At 42.5% G+C, this 20,431-nt stretch overlaps 1 protein-coding gene across 2 annotated transcripts in view; it reads left to right on the top strand.

Annotated features, from left to right (window-relative positions):
• The first annotated feature begins 883 nt into the window (after positions 1-883).
• LOC129324723 (cytosolic phospholipase A2 beta-like) overlaps positions 884-20,431 on the top strand; it is a 37,164-nt gene continuing 17,616 nt past the window's right edge. The window contains exons 1-7 of one of the 2 annotated variants that reach the window (XM_054972104.1): positions 884-1,001; positions 6,971-7,043; positions 8,029-8,165; positions 9,055-9,186; positions 15,912-15,952; positions 18,129-18,171; positions 19,918-19,981. In XM_054972104.1, the coding sequence (XP_054828079.1) occupies positions 975-1,001; positions 6,971-7,043; positions 8,029-8,165; positions 9,055-9,186; positions 15,912-15,952; positions 18,129-18,171; positions 19,918-19,981 (517 nt within the window). In that variant the 5' untranslated portion in view covers positions 884-974. Of the gene's footprint in view, positions 1,002-6,970; positions 7,044-8,028; positions 8,166-9,054; positions 9,187-15,911; positions 15,953-18,128; positions 18,172-19,917; positions 19,982-20,431 lie in introns of those variants that run through there. The other variant, XM_054972105.1, reaches the window with a different exon arrangement.

Genomic DNA, 20,431 nt, shown 5'->3' on the forward strand with positions numbered 1-20,431 from the left:
GGCCATAGGGTTATATCACAATTCATGACTCATAGTCGTAAACTTGCAAAATATTATGTAAGAGGATTTCACAGAGATAGAATTTTAGGTAAAAGATTCAATATAACCCAAATGGATATAAATTGACCATGAGAAAGTTCTATCTCTGTGAAATCCTCTTGCATAGTATTTTGCAAGTTTATGACTATGGCAGTCATGATATAACCCTATGGTCCAGGTATGACCACTCCGCCTTGCTCAGTATAAACTCTTTTTATGCTTCCACTTGAAAAGGCAGGGAATGAGGATGCCAAAGGCATCCTGAAATGAGGAATGGCGATGCTAATTCAGTTGACTGATAGGCTAAAATATAAGCCTGCTGTACATATGCAGCAGTATGAAATGAATATGAGTTGACAGTGTCCAGAGATGGTAGAAAAGTACAATTGTAAATTTTACCCCTTCAGACTATAGGTCAAGTTTCAAATACACCCCTTTGTTGGAATGTTCCTTGCCTGTAATCTGAAGGCGGTATAGTCCTTCTACCACCTCAAGACTCAACCACTTCATTTTGTGATGTTATTCATTTTTAATCTGTCAGTTTTTGCTATGTTCTCAGATATGCTGAAACATTCATTCATTTATTTAGAAAATGTATTTGTTGCCTATCCAGAGGCCTACTTGAGGTGGCTAAAAACGAGTCAGGGGATCATAAAACACAACTGCCACCTAATAATAATTTTCATAAAACACGCCTCAGACAGAAGCGCTTATGGCCAGAAGATATGAGAAAACCAATGACACTTTTTAACACTGAAGAGTCACAACAAAGGCGGAGCTCAGAATCTGTATATATCTCATCAGCTCTTTTGCACCAGTCACTTAAAAAAAAAACCCAGAAACAACAAGTTTGGGTTGTACCTAGCAGTCAACAGAGCAGAACAGCTCTTTCTCTAGCTGGATATCTGCTATTTTCGCTTCCTACCTCTCATGCAATGGATGTCTCATGCAATGGACCTAAGGTAAGATAAATGAGCTATTTTGACTTTCCAGTGTCAGATGTGGGTCTTATAGTTCCAGGAATACTGTCATCTCCAATTTTTTCTAAAGAAGCACATACCTGGATAAACTCATAGGAATCCCTCAACAGGTAGAAATTTGTGGACATGTATATGTTGTACTCTGCTTTGTTGTATCCTAGTAGTCTTATTTACATATGGGCAATCATACAACCTGTTTTATGGTGTACATGCCAATTATTTTGACTATTAATCTAAAAAAATGATAAGGGCTCAGACTGCAACCAAAGGAAAAATTTTATGCAGAGATGAGGAGAGGGGTTATATCATTTATTTATAATTAGAAAAAAATATGTGCTGCTTAAGACAGCTCCATTAGTGTACCTACTGGAAAGGTATTACTGAATCTATTGCTTAAGTCATAACTCAATATGTAAGTTTGTAAATTTTCCTGTTACAATGCCATAGTCTAATATTGTTGCTTGCTCTGCTCTACTGTTATGCTAAGCAAAAAGATAAGCTCCACTTACTTGTATATGGCTATTTCACATATGATACATATAAAATGTTTAAAGTTTACACCCATAACGTTATGTGTGAAAGTGATAAATACATATTTGGAAAAACATGTATCAGGCAGGTCCTCTGTAAGAAAGAGATGTTGGGGGCAGTTCCCTGTTGAATGTGTAGCAAACCCAGGCTTACTGGCACGGAATGTGAGAAATGGCTCACAGCCTTCTAGATAATGGTGGGTACATAATAGGTGTTTTCTCAGTGGCCGCTGATATCCTGTCAGGCTTTTCTTCATTTTAAAAAATCCATTGTAGAAGCCACTGCCAATCTATTGAGTAGAAAAGATGGTATGAGACGAGAAATTTGAGTTTGGAGCTTGCTGGGAAAGCTATTCAATTATTTGTTGTCAGGCTTTTTAGGATGCTGGAGTGCAGGGACAGATTAGCCACTGAACTCACCAGGAAATCTCCCAGTGGGCCTCTGCTCTTGAGGACTGGTGGAGGGGGAAGCTTTGTCTGACCATCAAATGGCTGCTTTGGAAGTTTTGCAAATGTGTGGCTAAATAAAACTTTACTGATGTCAGTACTGATGCTCTTGTTGGTTATTGAGGCTGGATAATCGCATAACCTGTTATCACTAGAGATGGGCATGAACCGAAATATGAACCAAAATTAAGCATGAACCAGGCCGGTTCATGGTTTGCGAACCATGGTTCGTCATATCTAGGGGTGTGCAAGGCCTGCCTGTTTCGGTAAACCTGATTTGGTTTTAACTGAATCAGGAAACTGTTTCAGTATTCAGGGAATACCGAATCGGCAAGCCGAATTGGTATTCACATTTAGGTAATAGATTCGGCTTTTCGGCTTGATTCCGCCATTGTTTTCAATGAGAAAACCTTCTCCTGGCTTTCTGGGAGCCTGGGGGGGCATTTTCTGTCCAAATCAAACCAAACTTGGAGGGGACCTTCTCCTAATTCTCCCCTAACTACCCCCCAAGTTTCAGAAAGATTGGACTTTGGGGGGCCATGTTATGCCCCCCCAAATAAGGTGCCCCCATCCTCCTACACTCTCCATGGTTCTCTATGGGGAAAAAACAAGTCATCTTTCTAGGTGGCTTGGGGTGGCATTTTGCAAAATGCACCCAACTTTCAGGGGACCTGCTACCACCTGTCCTCCCACCCTCCACCAAGTTTCAGGCAGATTCCACTTTGGGGGGCCATTTTATGGCCTCCCAAAGAAGGTGCCCCTATCCACCTCCACTCCACTATTCCCTACGGGGGAAATAAGAGAGGCTTGTTTGGCTAATGTCAGGGGACCTCCTCCTACCTGTCCTCCCTCCCTCTACCAAGGCTCAAGCAGGTCCCACTTTGGGGGGCCATTTTATGGCCTCCCAAAGCTGCTGCTCTTAGTCTCCCCTTTCTCCATTATATCCTATGGGGGAAATAAGACAGGCTTGTCTGGCTAGGGGTGGCATTTTGCATGCAAAATGCCCCCAAACTTCAGGGGACCTGCTCCTACCTGTCCTCCCACCCTCCACTAAGGCCCAAGCTGATCCCACTTTGGGAACCAAAGGTGGTTCTCCTGCCACACCACTTTGTCTTTCTACTGTGGGGAAGACTTCCACACCACAGAAACACATGGGATTGGGGCTGCCAATGGACACAGCCACAGTCCACCTGCACCCAATCTGCCAAATACCACACACACCCTCCCCAAAACCTAACCTCCCCTGTCCTGTGGCCAGCCACTTTCTGTTGATTCCTGTTATGGGAAACTCTCCCACAGCAGGAACCCATGGAATGTGGCATCTATGGCCACAGGCACAGTCCCCCTTTTAAATCCACCCCCCACAGCCCCACACTGACCAAAAGACACCCTCCCCAACATTCCCACACCGGCCACTACCCCAGGAGCAGGCTGGCCAGCTGTCCCCCATTGTTCCCTGTGATGGGAAGTTTTAAACTCTCTTTCCCAGGGCAATTATGCACAGCCCAGGGGTGCCACAATGGTGGGCACACACCTGAGTGTGAGCTTGTCCCTGTGAAAGAGCACCTGAACCACAGACACCCTCCCCCAAATTCCCCCACCACCTACAGAGATGGCTGGCCAGCCAGCTCCATTGTTCCCTATGAGGGGAACCAACTGCACAACAAAGAATAAAACACAAACACACACTGAATAAAGTTTTTAAAAAAATATTTTCTCATTTCAATGTACAAGTAGGCAAAGCATTGTGACACATTACACCAGCAGTCCCCCACACAGAAAAATAACATAACTCACTTCACATTAAAGAATCACAAAAACACAATTCCTGTCAAAAACACTTTATTTCTTTAACTGCTTTAGGTTACACAGTAGGAGGGCACAACAGGGCATGAAAGCAGTCTACTACACAAAATAACACAACTCACTTCACTGTTTTTGGCAGCAATTGTGTTTTGGGTGATTCTCTGATGTGAAGTGAGTTGTATTATTTTTGTATTGTTGAAGGCACCCGAAAAATACAACAGATGCTACGATCAGCAAACAACAGTAGAGACCCCCTCACCTCTGCAGGAGTATACCGTATACCCTGCAGCTGTGGACAAGTTTACATCGGGACCACAAAGCGTAGCATCCAGACAAGAATAAAAGAACATGAAAGACACTGCAGACTTGGACAACCTGAAAAATCAGCAGTGGCTGAACATAGCCTAACTCAAACAGGGCACAGTATCTTATTCCAGGACACCAAAAGACTGGACAACACTTCCAACTACTTTGTCAGACTGCACAGGGAAGCCATTGAAATTCACAAGCATAAGCAAAACTTCAACAGGAAAGAAGAAACCTTAAGAATGAACAGAGCATGGTTTCCAGTTCTGAAAAACACCAGGCTAACAAAACACTCTATACTCGACAATAGCCCTGCAGAGAAGATTAGCACATCAAGCACCAATCTATATGCAAAAGAACCTCCTCAGGATACAGTGAAGCCTCCCGCCATTAGCATTCCACACCCTGGGAAACTCTTACAGGATGACTCAGCTCAACCCCACCCCTCCTGAGTAGATATAAATGACCTGCCAACATCTTTTCCACACTGTGACACTGAGAGATCTCTGACTTTTGGTGCTACACCTCTGAAGATGCCAGCCACAGCTGCTGGCGAAACGTCAGGAACTACAATGCCAAGACCACGGCAATACAGCCCGGAAAACCCACAACAACCAATGTATTATTTTTGTGTAGTAGACTGCTTTCATGCCCTGTTGTGCCCTCCTACTGTGTAACCTAAAGCAGTGTGGAAGTCTTCCCCACAGTAGAAAGACACAGTGATGTGGCAGGAGAACCACCTTTGGGGGGGACATAAAACGGCCCCCTAAAGTGGGATCTGGTTGAGCCTTGGTGGAGGGAGGGAGGACAGGTAGGAGATGGGCCCCTGAAGTTTGGTAACTTACCCAGTTTCGGTAATACTGAAAAAAACCGAAACGGCCCTGATTCGGTAATTTTAACCTAATCAGAATACCGAATTGCACACCTCTAGTCATATCCCATTTCTGATGAACCGCCACAAACTTTAGGCTGGTTCGTTTGGTTCATTTTTTGGTTCATGACTGCATACAGCCTGGTGCCAATCAATCAGCTTCCTAGACAACAGGGGATGGACTTCCTGCAGACCTTCTGCTGGCCGGGAAGTGACCTTCTGCTAGCCCGGAAGTGATGATTTTCTGACCTGGATGTGATTTCACAAACCAAACAAACCGGTTCATGAACCAGGGGCAGGTTCGTGAAAGTTCGTGGTTCGTGAAATTTGATGAACCATGAACCGCATGGTTTGGGTTTTTTCCGGTTCGTGCCCATCTCTAGTTATCACACAGAGAATCACAATGGAAAGATTTATGACAGGATTCACACAAAGTTTTCCTCTGCTTCCAGCTCCTCTCTTTTCTCTGGTTAATTAATTTATCCTTATTTTTGCTGAATTAAATATATGCATTTATTTATATTTATTTACATAATTTATATCCCACCTTTCTCTCAAATGGGTTCCCAAAGTGGTTTACATCATTCTCCTCCCTTTCATTTCAACCTCAAAATAACTCTATGAGGTAGGCTATGGATGAAACTGTGTAGCGGAATCTGCCTGGATCAGTTTTGCCAGTTCAGTTCCCATACTGCAGCATTTTTTCTTTCTTTCATGACTGCCTGCACCAGATTTGCTGCCATGAGCAGTCACCCCGGCCACTATGTGGCTTTCCTCCAGCTTTTCTGGGAGCACTTATAGCTTGACTTTAAAAAAAAAACGCTTTGTGGTAGGCTGTTTCTCCATGCATACTCTTTATTCCATTTTTGGTGTTCCACCTTCTTCCCCACCCCCCACCCCCCGTCCTGCCCCCTGCCAGCACACTGCACTGTGATTGCTGTTGTTATCTAGCCACCCCCTCTTTCATTTTTTAAAAAATTAAGTCCAGTGCATTATTGATGAATTCCTGCCACCACTGGGCATGTTACAGTTCTGAGCCCTTTGAACAATTGAGCTATACCATTAGACTTGTAACCCTTTAGGCTCAGCCTCCTGCCCTTGATCTGGGGCCACTGTGCCAGGGCCATTTTTGATTTCCAATCTACCCCGACTGTACTAATGCGGCCTTGGGGTTAATGCTGCTTGTTCATGTGACTGCTGCTTATTTCCTACTTGCTCAGTCTATATATTTGTAAAGGAATGAAAGTCTCCAGCAAGCTTTCCTCCCAGAAAAATTAACTGCTCGTGTACACACCTGCGCAAGAGATTCAAACATTTATAAACATTTCATAAACTAAGATTGACTAATATTTGAACCAGAGGACTTTGGAATCTCAGGTCATTATTTTAACTGCTATGCTATACCAGCTCCCAGGTTTGTACTCCGCTCTTAGTAAAATGGCATGTGGAATTAAAAAAAAAAATCTCTGCTAGATGAAAATTACAAGTATGCTTGGAATTTCAAAAATATGATAGCTAGAGGGAATGGTATGTAATGAAATATTACAAGGAGGAAAAAGGTGACATCAATCTTACGTGGAGGACACTTTTAGTGGAGTTAATTCAGTGTGTAACTAATGAATTGTGAGTTACAGTTTTAAACTGTGTTACACCCTTCTAAGCCCCTTGACTTCAATGGATTTGGAAGGGTGTAACCCTGTTTAGAATTGCACTGTTATTCTTTTCGGTAACAGGAAAATTATGGCTACAGTATCTATAAATACAGAGGAGACCAGTTGCCAGGCCAAAGAGACTTTTAGCTGTAGTTCTATTTTTCTGTAGATTTTAAGGGAACAAAGATTAATATAGTATAAATAAGAATGTCATTTTAAAAAATCTGTGGGAATGAATAATCCACTATCTTTAACAAGTCTGCAGCATTTTGCTTTGGATGTGATAGAATTTATAGCTGTCATCATTACTTCAGTTGTGTGCATTCATTTTCTCTCTAGACTGAAACTTTTTCCTGCTACATGCTTTCAGTGAAGGTCATCCAAGCTCAGCACATACCCTCAAAAGACCTATGTGAGTTGATATTTTTTTTCATTTACCATTCTCCCTGGAAGCATTCAGGCTCTCAGAGGCGTGTTCGGCCTTACCATTTTGCTTTGCATCCCCTTTACCAGCTTTCTTTTCTGAAACAACACTGCATGTAAGGTTAAGCAATACATATACCTTTCCAGAATCCCACCATACGATAAATCCCCAAAAGAAGAATAGATATAGATTGCTATCTTAAATAGAGTTACAGTCTTCTCAGTCCACTGAAGTATCTGCTTAGGATGGCAGTGTTAGGCTTAATTTATGATGCCAGCTAATGCAAAAGCACTATACTTCCTGTGTTGTTGTTTTGCATGACTATCAGTCTACTGTACTAGGTTTGCTAGCCTCCAGGTGAGACCTGGAGGTGTCCCAGAACTATAACTGTCCACTCTACAGAGATCCATTCCATTGGGGAAAGTGACTGCTTTGGAGGGTGGACTGTGTCCTTGTTGTATCTCTGCTGGGGCTCTCCCTTCCCCATACCCTCCCTTCCCCAGACTTCACCACCAAACCTCCAGGAATTTCCCAATCTGAAGCTGGCAACTCTGCCAGATGCAGTAACACAGTACAGTGCTTTGCTACAGCTGGCATCAATATTTAAATCAAACCTCAGGTCTATACAGGCAGCAAAATGAGATGATGGCTTGGACAATGCCACTTCAAAGTACAGGTGGGAAGTTGCATTGTTAAATGCTCCCTTGAACAAAAAGCTCCCTGCAATTGGAAAACTAGCACAGCAAGGAGCAGGTTGGACTAGAATGCTGTGCTAACTTTCAAAGACAAATTATAGAGAGTCTTTTATACAAGTGAATATTCAAACTAGCACGCTCCAGCTGTTGCCAGAATGGTACAGCCCATTCTATCATGTCAGGATTTGATTGTCTTATTCTGCTGCATGTTGAGACCAGGCTTGAGTTTATGTAAGGTTCGTTGCATTGCATATTGATATACTTTCTTTTTCTTCCAGGGACTGCTTCTGATTGCTATGTGAGCCTTTGGCTGCCATCTTCTTCAAATATACATGCCCTGACAAAAACCTTTCCAAATTCCAGCAACCCTGTTTGGAATGAAAGCTTCAATTTCTTAATCCAACCTGAGGTCAAAGTACGCTGCTTTTCAAAACCACTTCCCTCTTTGGGCTGATGTTGTTTCTACACAAAGCAGTATAACGAGCTTTCCTTCTTCTTCTTGGTTTTTGTGAACAAGGAATGGCTTTGGGATTTGTAATATGGGGTAGAAGGGAATAGCAGAAGAAGCACCAGCATCTAGGGTTACCTGAGGTCTCATACTCAGATTGTAAGATTAGTATTTTTTAAAAAGGGAGCATTTGGAAGATTTGATTTTAGACATAAGGAGAATCCATTATGTACATCGGGGATGGAATGTTCTGTAATCACAGGCTGTTTCTTAAAATAGAAGTCTCACCTGCCAACTCTGTTTCATTAACCTCTAGACAGTATGGTAAGTGGGACTGTGGTGAAAGGTGGGATGGGGGCTGCATGATGAAGGTGGTTTGGAGATGAGTTACCTGAGGTAGTGCTGTCACTTCTGGGAGGAGGTGGTGCAAGGCATGTATCCCTTCGCATTTATGCAGCATGTCTAAAGTGTTTGAAATGTTTCATATACATGATCTCAGTAACCTGTACCACAGGCCTATCCAATTAGCTAATAGGGTTCCCCCCCCAAAAAATATTGCATGGGGACGGGCTGAGGAGATGTCAACTTGTGTAAACTCACAATTTGAGGGTGAGTTTGAGGGCAGTAAAAATTTTAACCAGAGACATGCCTAGTCAGAATTTAGATTTCTACATATGTGAGAATAGGGATAATGTGTGATTACTCGTCTGCAGTGAGCTATTTTAAATAGTGTTGGACTTTTGATGGGAGGCTTTGGAGGAATGGAGGTAGGCCAGTAGTGGCTGTCAGACTTTGGAGAGAAGACCTTTGGGGCGTGAAGTTCATGTTCTCTCTTGCCTTTTTTCTTTGCATTCAGAACATTCTAGAACTGAAGCTCTATGATCAAGATGTGGTCACCAAAGATGACCTTCTTTTCACGGTGGTCTATGATATTGCAAAAATAAGACCAGGGGACACAGTTTATGAAAACTTTATTTTTAACTCAGAGGTGAGGATTGAAATGACATGAAAGCTGCTTTGTTATTTGTTTGTTTCATTTCTTTCCGTTCACTGGCTTAATTTTCTGGGACACTTGCTAGGGAGGATATAGGGAAGCAATCCATTATCTGCATCCTTTTCTTGACTGTCCTTGTTGGTTTTTTCCTTGTGGGTTTGAAATACAATGAAAACATGTTTATGGAATAAATTATAGGTGCTTGCTTACCCATGGAGGTGGAGAATCCAAAAACAACCAGAGGGTAATATCTTTTTATTTGGACGAACCAAAATATCACAACACAATGACCACAGTCCTTCAGGATTTTTTAACTCTTTGTCAATGTGCATGTTAAATGCAAAAAAGAGGGAGGTGGGAAGAAGAGAGCTCCCTGAAATCTGACTTTCACCCAGCATAGAATCTGGTACATCTCTTTATCTCCATTTTAAGAAAGGTACAAACTACAGACTTTGGGAATCTGCTAACACACCAGGAAACATTTTCTTCTCTTCCTCTCCCCCCTTTTGTGCTTAACATCCACCTGAATGTGGCATACAATGTATTATTAACGTGCCTATAACTAGTTTTTTTTTTTAAAATCACATATCCATCCCATCCTCCTTTCAAAGGTGCTCTAGCTAAATAACTTTCTCCAAATTCATCCTCACAATTCTTTGTAAAGCTGAGAGAGAATTGGCCAAAAGTTCACTCACTGAGTCATTGCTAAGTAGGGATTCGAAACAAAATCTCTTCACTTCCAACTTAATAATTCATATAAGTTCTCAAGCCTGCTAGAGGGCACTTTAAATTGCTTTCAGGTAATATTTACCAAATGATCATCTCTGAAGTTCTTTTTTTTTTTCCAGTGAACAATCTAATTTCTAGTTTACTGGTTCAGTCAACCCTATTAAATATTTTCAACACGGTTCCCCCCCCCCCCCGGGTAATGAATCACTAGTTTAATCATTGGACAGGAAACTCAAATGCAATAGTACCTCTTTTTTAAACTATCCATGTACTAGATTTCTGTAACTATTACTGTAATGGTAAGTTTTTAAAAAATCAATTTCATTTGTTAGTCTGGTGCAGCATAAATGTCAGGATCTTGTGGCACCTTAAAGACAAGTACATGTTAAGGGTTGATTTTTTTTGGTTAGTTTTGTATGTTCCCATAAGAGCCCCGTGGGTCAGTAATGACTCGGTGCCTGCACAAGGGGCTACCTTTACCGTTACCTTGTATGTTTCCATTGGAATGGATCTTCAGGCAAGGATTGCAAATCTTCTTTACTTCTCCCTTTCCATAGCAGTCCCTTCTGATTCCATGGAAAGTTGATTCCTACAATGATAGCCATGAGGTTTGTGGGCTGCAGTGAGGAGTGGGAAGGGTGTGAAATGGCTCTCTCCTTCCTCTTCCACCACCAGAGCTTCTTTCCCCCTCTGCATCCCACCACCCTGTGTGCCCATTACTATGCATGGGATCTGTGATCCTGAGATCAGAAATGGCTGCTGGAGGAAGGGGAAAAACAGGGGAGACCCGTGTCAATCACACTCCTTCAATAGGCAGATCACTGGAGCCAGTCCAGCCTTTGTTTTGACAGGTATATCTTATTTTGTATTTTCTAGTTCAGTACCTTTCTGCTTGTTTGTTGGAACAGAGATTATGCATTTCTATAATTCAGTGATTACTTTCCCTTTTATTCCTATGAAAGGAAGCAACACAAAGAATATATTCATTATAATCTATTATCTATTCTAATCTATATAATTGTTCATAGGAGAAACAAAAAGTTAAAGATGTGAACAATTAGGCCAGATTTTCAGCTTAAAAATGTTATTTCTTTTGACAGCGAATTACTTTTTCCCTCCTTCCAAATTTCCACACTTCTGAAAATCAATCATGTTTGAATAGGAGTGGAAGAATTGCTTTACTACCTAAATTCATCTTTCCATACAAAGTTGTTTATGAGAATAAAGTTGGAAGAAAGCTATTTACCCACAACTCCTTGAAGAAAATGATGGATAAAATGAGACATTTCCTTCCTTACTGATTATAAGTCCTGTTACTCATTGAAGTTGTGAGTTGCATAGGAACAGCACATGCTGTCTCTTTATGTTGCATAGTTATTTGTGTGTCAGTTGACCTGATGATCAGTTCCTTTGGTGTGGATGTGAGTGCTTTCTTTACTATGTCAATCTTTTGTGGTTTGGAGCAGTGACCCAGTAGTAGTCCACTATGCAAATTATGATGTGATGACTGAAAAATTGAGTGCCTGTCAACATTGGCAGGAAATCACAGAGAGGCCTATACAACAAAGGGATGACACTGCTGTCCAATAAGAACCTGAATGCCGAGTGGACAAACCACCACGATGGATGTGTGTCCACAATTACACACCACAGATATAGGCAAAATGTGTAAGTGAAAACAGACTTTTTAAAAACCACAGATGCATGGCAAACCTCACAATTTCAGCACGGGAGGTACACCTAGTTCACTGACATTTCACAGGAGTCCTGCTCATATCACTTCAGAAATGAGTACTTAGCCTAAGCTACACACACCAAGAAACAGAAGGGGGCATACAAATATTTTCACTAAACTTACTTTCAAATACAAAATAAACAAGAGAAGTCAGTAAGTAGAGAAACTGTTCACTCAGAAATTAAATAGGAGTGAAAGAGGCTGCTCAAAGAGAATTCAAAAGGCCCTTTTCTTACCCTTGAACATCGATGACAATGTTAATTTATCTTTGGTTGTTGTGGGTTTTCCGGGCTATATTGCCGTGGTCTTGGCATTGTAGTTCCTGACGTTTCGCCAGCAGCTGTGGCTGGCATCTTCAGAGGTGTAGCTTGAGAAAATTAATCATCTAAACCACACACTTCAGGCAAATGGCTACTCCAGAAATGAAATCCGAAGAGCAATCAAACCCAGGATGAATCAAACAACCAAGGAAAAACAGTCTCCTACAGGAAAAGTGTTTTTGCCATATATCAAAGGAATTACTGATCAGATGGGAAAGCTTATGAAAAAGCATAACCTTCAAGCAGTGTTCAGACCCACCCGAAAAATACAACAGATGCTACGATCAGCAAAAGACAGTAGAGACCCCCTCACCTCTGCAGGAGTATACCGTATACCCTGCAGCTGTGGACAAGTTTACATCAGGACCACAAAGCGTAGCATCCAGACAAGAATAAAAGAACATGAAAGACACTGCAGACTTGGACAACCTGAAAAATCAGCAGTGGCTGAACATAGCCTAACGCAAACAGGGCACAGTATCTTATTCCAGGACACCAAAATACTGGACAACACTTCCAACTACTTTGTCAGACTGCACAGGGAACCATTGAAATTCACAAGCATAAGCAAAACTTCAACAGGAAAGAAGAAACCTTAAGAATGAACAGAGCATGGTTTCCAGTTCTGAAAAACACCAGGCTAACAAAACATTCTATCCCCGACAATAGCCCTGCAGAGAAGATTAGCACATCAAGCACCAATCCATATGCAAAAGAACCTCCTCAGGATACAGTGAAGCCTCCCGCCATTAGCATTCCACACCCTGGGAAACTCTTACAGGATGACTCAGCTCAACCCCACCCCTCCTGAGTAGATACAAATGACCTACATCTTTTCCACACTGTGACACTGAGAGATCTCTGACTTTTGGTGCTACACCTCTGAAGATGCCAGCCACAGCTGCTGGCGAAACGTCAGGAACTACAATGCCAAGACCACGGCAATATAGCCCGGAAAACCCACAACAACCATCGTTCTCCGGCCGTGAAAGCCTTCGACAATACATTAATTTATCTTTATTTGTAAATTATAGTCAGCAAGGGATCAGTATTCCAGTATGATGAATATTCATGTGAAGAAAATGTGGGCAAAGACATGACTGTATTTGATGAGCCATTGCGCTGCCAGGAAATAACTGTGTGAATTCAGACATAAAGACTGCTACACTGGGATGATGCCCTAACTTGTTCTGTTGTGCCAGCAACACAATCGCTGTAGCACACGGCATTATGTGTCAGTGCAACTGTGTCATGCAGCCACTAGGTGTCAGACCACAACTAGTTTAGCAGAATGTTAAAAACAGGGTCGAGCTACAAGTGAGGAATGACACTTGCCTGCATACAAGTGAGCGGAAAGAAAGGGATTAAGATTGACAATGACTCATTTGCTCATGTCTCCCTGAACTTTTGGCACCCACCAGTGCCGCCCCAAGCAGAGTTAAACCCTTCGAAGACCATTGATTTCAGTGGACTTAGAATGATGTAACTCTGCTTAGGATGGCACTGCAAGACAATCAGGTTATAAAGCATTAGACAGGTCCCAGGCAGACTAGCAGAAAAGAACTGGCATCATGGCTGTTCTGCATGAATGTGTTTTTGTTTAAAATGTTTATATCCTGAACTCTCTAATAGCATGAAATAAAACAATAAAATACAATTTAAAATAAAACATTTATAATAGCCCAATATACTAAACAAATTACAATAGCTGCAATGAAACTAATCATCAGTATTTTAAAACAGCAGGCAGTAAAAATAATTGTGTAAAAGCAGCAAGTAAGGAAACTGTATACAAGAGAGAAGAGAAGAGGGGATCACATTTTCCTACAAGGAAAGTCTAAAGAGTCTGGGCCTTTTCAGTTTAGGAAAAAAGCAACCAAGGGGGGATATAATGGAGGTTTGCAAAATTATGTACAAGGTGGAGAAAGTGGATAGAGAGAGCTTTTTCTCCCTCTCCCATAATACTAGAACTCTTGGGCACTCAATAAGTTTACAACTTCCAAGTGGAGTCTGGAGATCTTCCAGAATGACAACTGATCTGCAGATAACAGAAATAAGTTTCTCTTGGAGAAAATGGCTGCATTGGAGGGTGGGCTCTGTTGTATTAGATCCCATTGTGATCTCTCTCTGAGTAGTCCCCAATCCATACTATTGCAAGGCTCTGCCCCCAAATCTCCAGGAATTTCTTAACCTGGAGTTGGCAGCTCTAGCTCCCAATAAAGATGAGGGGCAATAAGTCCACCATGGCAATTGGTGGGTGTTGGAGGCACCAGTAACTAAGCACACACATGACTGCGGAGCTGCATGATGATGCCACTTCTGGTGCATTCTGGAAGCGACCTTATTGTGCCAGGGCTGATTCTTTAAAACTTGGCCCAAAGCATAGAGTTTGGGGACAAGTTTTAGAGAATCATCCCTGGTGCTTCCGGTTCAGAACGGAAGTGATGCCATTGGCTGGGAATGTAGGCATATTTGCACCCATTTTGCCAGCCAGCCTGCCTCCCTGTCTGCCTTCTCCCATCAATCAGCTGGCAATCAGCAGACAGAGGCACAAATCGCTGAGACGTTTGCCTGTCATTGGTAGGCACCTGGCAACTCTATCTACAAGTAATTAAAATGTGGAATTTGCTGCCAATGGATGTAGTGATGGCCATGATGTCGATGGCTTTGAAAGGGAGATAGACAGATTCTTGGAGAAGAGGTCCAGCAATGGCTACTAGTCATACTGAGTAAAGGGAGCCTCCATAAACAGAGGCAGCCAACGTCTGAAATCCAGTGCTAGGAAGCAGCATCAAGGAAAGGTCTCAGCCTCTTGCCATTAGTTGACCCCGAGGGCAACAGTTTGGCTGCTGTGTGAAATAAGATGCTGGACTAGATGGACGTCTGGTTGGATCCAGCGGCCTCTTCTTAACTAAAATTCAGTGAAAAGGGTGGGATGTAGGACTAGTGGGGAAGAACACAAGGGCTGCTTCCACACACATTGGATAATCCACTTTCAATACTCTTTAGTGAACATTTTGAGTGATTCTGCACATGATGGATAATGCACTTCCAATACTCTTTATAGATAATTTGGAATGGATTTTTTTGTGTGTGGAACAAAAAAATCCACCTCAAACGACTGATAAAGTGCATTGAAAGTGCATTATTCAACGTGTGTGGAAATGGCCAGGGTTTCTAAAAACAGAGATTATGTAGGCACTAAGACAAGGAAATAAAAGATCTCACTCCCATTCAGTTGCAACATCATGCTTGATCATTAGAGATCAGGCAATTAGATAGCCTGTTCTACAATGTCTCTGTGTTCTGTTTGATGGCACAGCTATTTCATACAGCTGAAGTATGGGAAGATTATATCCTTTGCAACATCTTGAGCTGAATTTTGTGTTCTTTGACTATCCTTGAAGTTTACAGTTCTGATCTGGGACTAGAGTTGCTAGCTTCAGAATGGGAAATTCCTGCAGATTTGAAAGGGAGCTTGGGGAGGATGGGGTTTGGGGAGGGACTTCAGATGGATATAATGCAATCCTATGTCCATGCACCAAAGCAGCCATTTTCTCCAGGGGAACTGATCTCTGTCATCTGGAGATCAGGTATAATTCTGGGATCAGTCAAGGTCTTCCTTTTGCTGAACCTTGCTTTCAACACTGTGCCAACAGTGATGTTGCCTTTAATGTCTGGATTTTACTTTGTGAGAAAAATACAACTGTAAAAGCCCTTTTTGTGGAGTTTTGCCTCCAGAGCATATATCCTGTCTTTTGGCTTGCTGTACTGTTTGAGAGGAGATGTCATTCTCGGGGACGGGAGGGGTTGATATATGTTTGGCATTCCTCAAACTAGTAATTCAAACAGATGTTTCCTCTGACCATCAGTCCAGGGTCAACTATGGGTGGGGTTCAAGTGGCCTAATTTCATGGTCATTCTCCCCCCTTCAGGGTCAAGCAAGTCTAGAAGTAGAATTCAAGATGAGAAGCATGTGAGTATATTGTTATTATTACAAAGTGATGCTACTCAACAGGAAGCACTTAATAAGCAGTAAGGAAGCATTTAATCAACAGTATTGCATTTCATTCTCTCTAATCATGTTCCAACTGTTTCTGTTTTCTGGTACCCATCCACAGTGTTTTGTCCTTGTTTTTACTTTGGGGAGGGGAATGCCTTGTTAAAATTTTGTTAGTTGCTAGGGTTGTTGCCATTCTTCAGGTCCCTCCCCAGAGTCTCTAGAACTTAACTTTTAATGTGGGGAAAGGATGTGTCTTGAGTGTAGTGCAAATGTGTATAAATACGTGTGCATGGATACTTAGGCAAAATATAGTGCACAGCCTGACTTTTCATATATGACTGCTTCTGAGGTAGGATTGCCAGCTCCAGACTGAGAAATTTCTGGCGATTTGGGGGTTGAAACCTAGAGAGGATGGGATTTGGGGAGGGGAGGAACCTCAGGAGGGTATAATACCATACAGTCCACCATCCAAAGCAGCCTTTTTCTTTAGAGGGACTGATCTCGGTCGTCTGGAGATTGGTAGTAATTCAAGGAGATCTCTAGCCACTACCTGGAGAATGGCAAACCTATTCTGAGTTATATTTCAATGATTGAAAACAAAAAAGGATAGATCCTAACTAGGACTATTTTCACACTGCTTACTGGCCATGGAACATCGTGCCAAGCTCCCGGAACGACAGTGTCTTTCTGGTACAATTTCGCACGAGAACAGCAATTTCTGAATGGCAATTTCGCATGAGTTCCTGGCGAAATCATGCCAGGAAGATGCTGTCGTTCCGGGAGCTTGGCACAATGTTCTGTGGCCAGTAGGCAGTGTGAAAATGGCACTAGGTTTTAGTGGGGGAATTATTGCAGATTCCTTCCTCCTGATGTAGTTATTTCCATGCTTTTCTTGGGGCCTGCTGACCTGGGGATAGAGGAGGCTCCAGAGGAGACATTTTACTTGTGCAAGTGCTGCTATGCTTGCTTTAACTAGGATGCTCCACCTTGTAGACAATTAGGTTTTTTGAGTGTATCCTACCCTAGCCAAAAGAACAAATGGTTTTTAAATTAGTGGAATGCAGGCAAGAGGTAGAGGAGAGACTTTAGCATGAATGTACCGCCGGTGCCAGGGTTTCTGGCGCCTGCGGCTACTCACATGTGCATGCAGTGTGCGCGTGCCCGGGGACTGGTTGTTGTAAAGGTGTAAAGGTGGGGCCATTGGCTGGTGGGTGGCTGGGGCAGTGCGAGGAGGCTGCCCGCACTCCACATGCCACCCCGGCTGCCTGCTGTCCCTGGCCTCTGGCTGCTGTGGCCACCCGGGGGCATGTGGCGGTGGTGGCGTTGGGCTGGCCGCCAGTCGCGTGAGGCAGGCATGTCAGCTCCGTGGCACACACCTCTGCCCCCGGCACTCCCTCCAGCGCCCCCTCTGGCCCCGTGGTGCCCGCGGCCCCCACCTCACCACCTCAATGGTGGCGCTGGCCCTGCATGAATGGGTAGGAGAGGTTTTGGGTGGTGATGATCTGGTGTATATTTGGTCTGTCTCTGCACTACTGGTAAATATATTGTTTCTCTGTAAACAGTAGTTCTAGTCCAGTACTCCAAGTACTCTTTGAAATGCATCCTCTTTCACTTTACAGGAGTTGAGCAGGGGGGCTCAGATGCTTGCATTCAATTCTCCATGTCAGTGGACTAGTTACTTCAGCTATCATGAAAAGGGAAACCACTAGGACCAAAGGAGGAATAACCCTTACAGGGAATCCTAGATCTGAGCAAAGATGACTCCGCGTCCCTATTGGTCTAGATTTGTAAAACTTGCCATACATTAAGCCCAATTCAACCCACCTGTCAATCAGTTGCAACTCTTAATTCTCTCCTCCATATTTTTGGAGTTCCAGGCTGCCAACAAAAACAGGCGATGTACTGAGCTTCTGGGTGGGCAAGGGCCATCATGTGGCAGGTAATTAGCATTCAACTTGGGAGTACACAAGTTTTGCAAGCCTGGCCTACTACTGTGTAAAATCATAAATGCTAATTTTCCCTTTTTTAAATCCAAAAGACTCAACTTTTCAAAAAATAACACCTGTGTAAGGTATATTGAATATATAGGCTCCAAGTTGTTTTTTTTTAAAATGTGTTTTGTTTCTGAATGATTTTGTATTTTTTCCAGATCTTGTGATTTTGAGAGACTCATTACTAATAACATCTTAGTGGTAAGAAACATTATCACTCCATACTCAACATCTTTTCAATTGGAGCAAAGTAATTGCAGAACAGAAAAGATCTAGGACCTTTCTTTCAAATAAATATATAAGGGTTTTTGTGCCTCACACTAAAGGGATTTCTCTTTGAAGAAGTCAGTAAGATGTGCCCAACACATGCAGGGTCATGAATGTGCAGCTGGGTGCTCTGTCAGACGTACACTGGTGGAACTCACCTGAAAAGGTGTTTCATTGAGTTTCATTGTATACCTGTGACTAGAGATGGGCACAAACAGAAAAAAAAAAACAATGAACATGACGTGCCATCCACGAACAGGGACTCATGAACACTTACGAGCATGACCTGTTCATGAACATGTTCATGGTTGGATGGTCGTGGGGGCCAGCAGGCTGTCCTCCAGCCATCATCCAAGTTTGGTCAGGATCCCTACTGCACCACTCCCAGAAACCTGACCTGAGCAGGCACCCAGAAAGATACCAATAATAAATAATAGCTTTGCCCCAGAGCGTGGCAGCAGCCCTGGAACCTGAAGGGGTAGATCCCTAACACACCACTCCCAGAAACCTTACCTGAGCAGGCTTCAGGAAAGGTATCAATAATAAATAATAGCTTGGCCCAGAGCCTGGCAGCAGTCCTGGAACCTGAAGGGGTAGATCCCTATCCCACCCACACAAAGAAAATTCAAGCTCCAATGCATGCTCTCTATCAAAATGCCAACAGCAGCTGTTTCTTCCTCTCCAAAGCCAGAGCTGGGAGCTCCCCTCCCCCCTGGTCTTTGCTCCCTTGTAACAAATTTGGAGCTCCACACTTGAAAGGAAGACCTGCCTATCAAGCTAAATTGGGCTTAGATTGGGGTTTCCAGGGCAACAGCAGGAGTTCAGACAGAGTTCAGACAATCCCTGCCTAAGTTGCCAAGGGAATTGATTGCAGGTGCCAGACTGTCTGGCTTGACGAACAGCAATGAACAGCAGCGAACGAGGTTTGCAACGACCATCTGTTCATTTAGAATGGGGCCTCACGAACAACTTGTTCGCAAACAGCAGATTCGTGACTTTTTTGGGTTCATATTGCTGTTCGTGCCCATCTTTACCCATGACCCAGCATATGTCAAGCAGATCATATAGTTATGCCCTAAGTGTGTGATTTTGTAGCACTTGTACAGGAGCAGGCCTGGTTGTGATGTTTCTCTCTGCTTGTTCCTCAGCTTAAGAGGCTAGATAGATTGAAACTGTTTCATACTCTGAATTAGACATTGTACCCTTGCTAAAATGTTGGCCATTATTGCATTAGCTAGATAGAAGTAATATTCAGATTAGCCAATATGGTCTAGTGGTTAGAGTGTTTATTTGAATTTGGGAGACCCAGGTTCAAATCCCCATTCAGCCATGGAAACTTGTTGGGTGACTTGGACCAGTCATACACTCTCAGCCTAACCTACCTCACAGGGTTGTTGTGAGGATACAATGGAAAGGATGAGAACAATGTGAACTACTTTGGGTCCTCATTAGGGAGACAGATGGGATATAAATGAAGCAAACAAACAAATAAATAACAAGAGCCAGGTATAAGTAATATCCAGCTATATGTCCTACTTCAAAGAAAGATACTTTTGGAACAGGACTGGAAGCACATTAGGGTCAGACTGGCAAAAGAAATATTATTGTTTACACCTTGTTTCCTTAAGACAACGATCGTCATAAAATCAGTTTAAATCTTTGGGTTTTTTTCTTTCACAGGCCCGTGAGGTTTCCTGTTTGGAAGTTCAGTTGGACAAATGGAAGACTGAGGAGCGGTTGAAAAGTGAGTCTGTACTTTGACCTTCTGAAGCAGATGATCATCAAAACTGTCTACTTCATAAACAATTTTGAATCTAAATTAAAAATCTCCCTGATTTAAAGACGCATAATATTGTACAACTTTTAGATTTCCTTTATGTTAAAAGAAATCCCTGATCTCTATTCCTCCATGTATAGACAGACAAAATGACATTAGGAAATTCCTTCAGATAGTCTCAGTTTGAATTCTTTTGTTGTTTTTTTTGGTTAGTTGGTGATTTTGTGTAAGCCAAGTGAATAGTGACTGGCAAATATGCTGTTAGAAAATATTTAAGAGAAAACCACAGAATACTTGGAAAAATCTAATTTTTAAACTTTCAGAGTTTCAGAGTTATATTCATACCTGAAGTCTGTTTTTTTTTGTTTTCATGTATTTAAAAAATAGCAACACACCACTTGAGAACTATTTAACGGT

Source organism: Eublepharis macularius, chromosome 2 (assembly GCF_028583425.1).
Source record: "Eublepharis macularius isolate TG4126 chromosome 2, MPM_Emac_v1.0, whole genome shotgun sequence".
NCBI classification, from domain to species: Eukaryota; Metazoa; Chordata; class Lepidosauria; order Squamata; family Eublepharidae; genus Eublepharis; species Eublepharis macularius.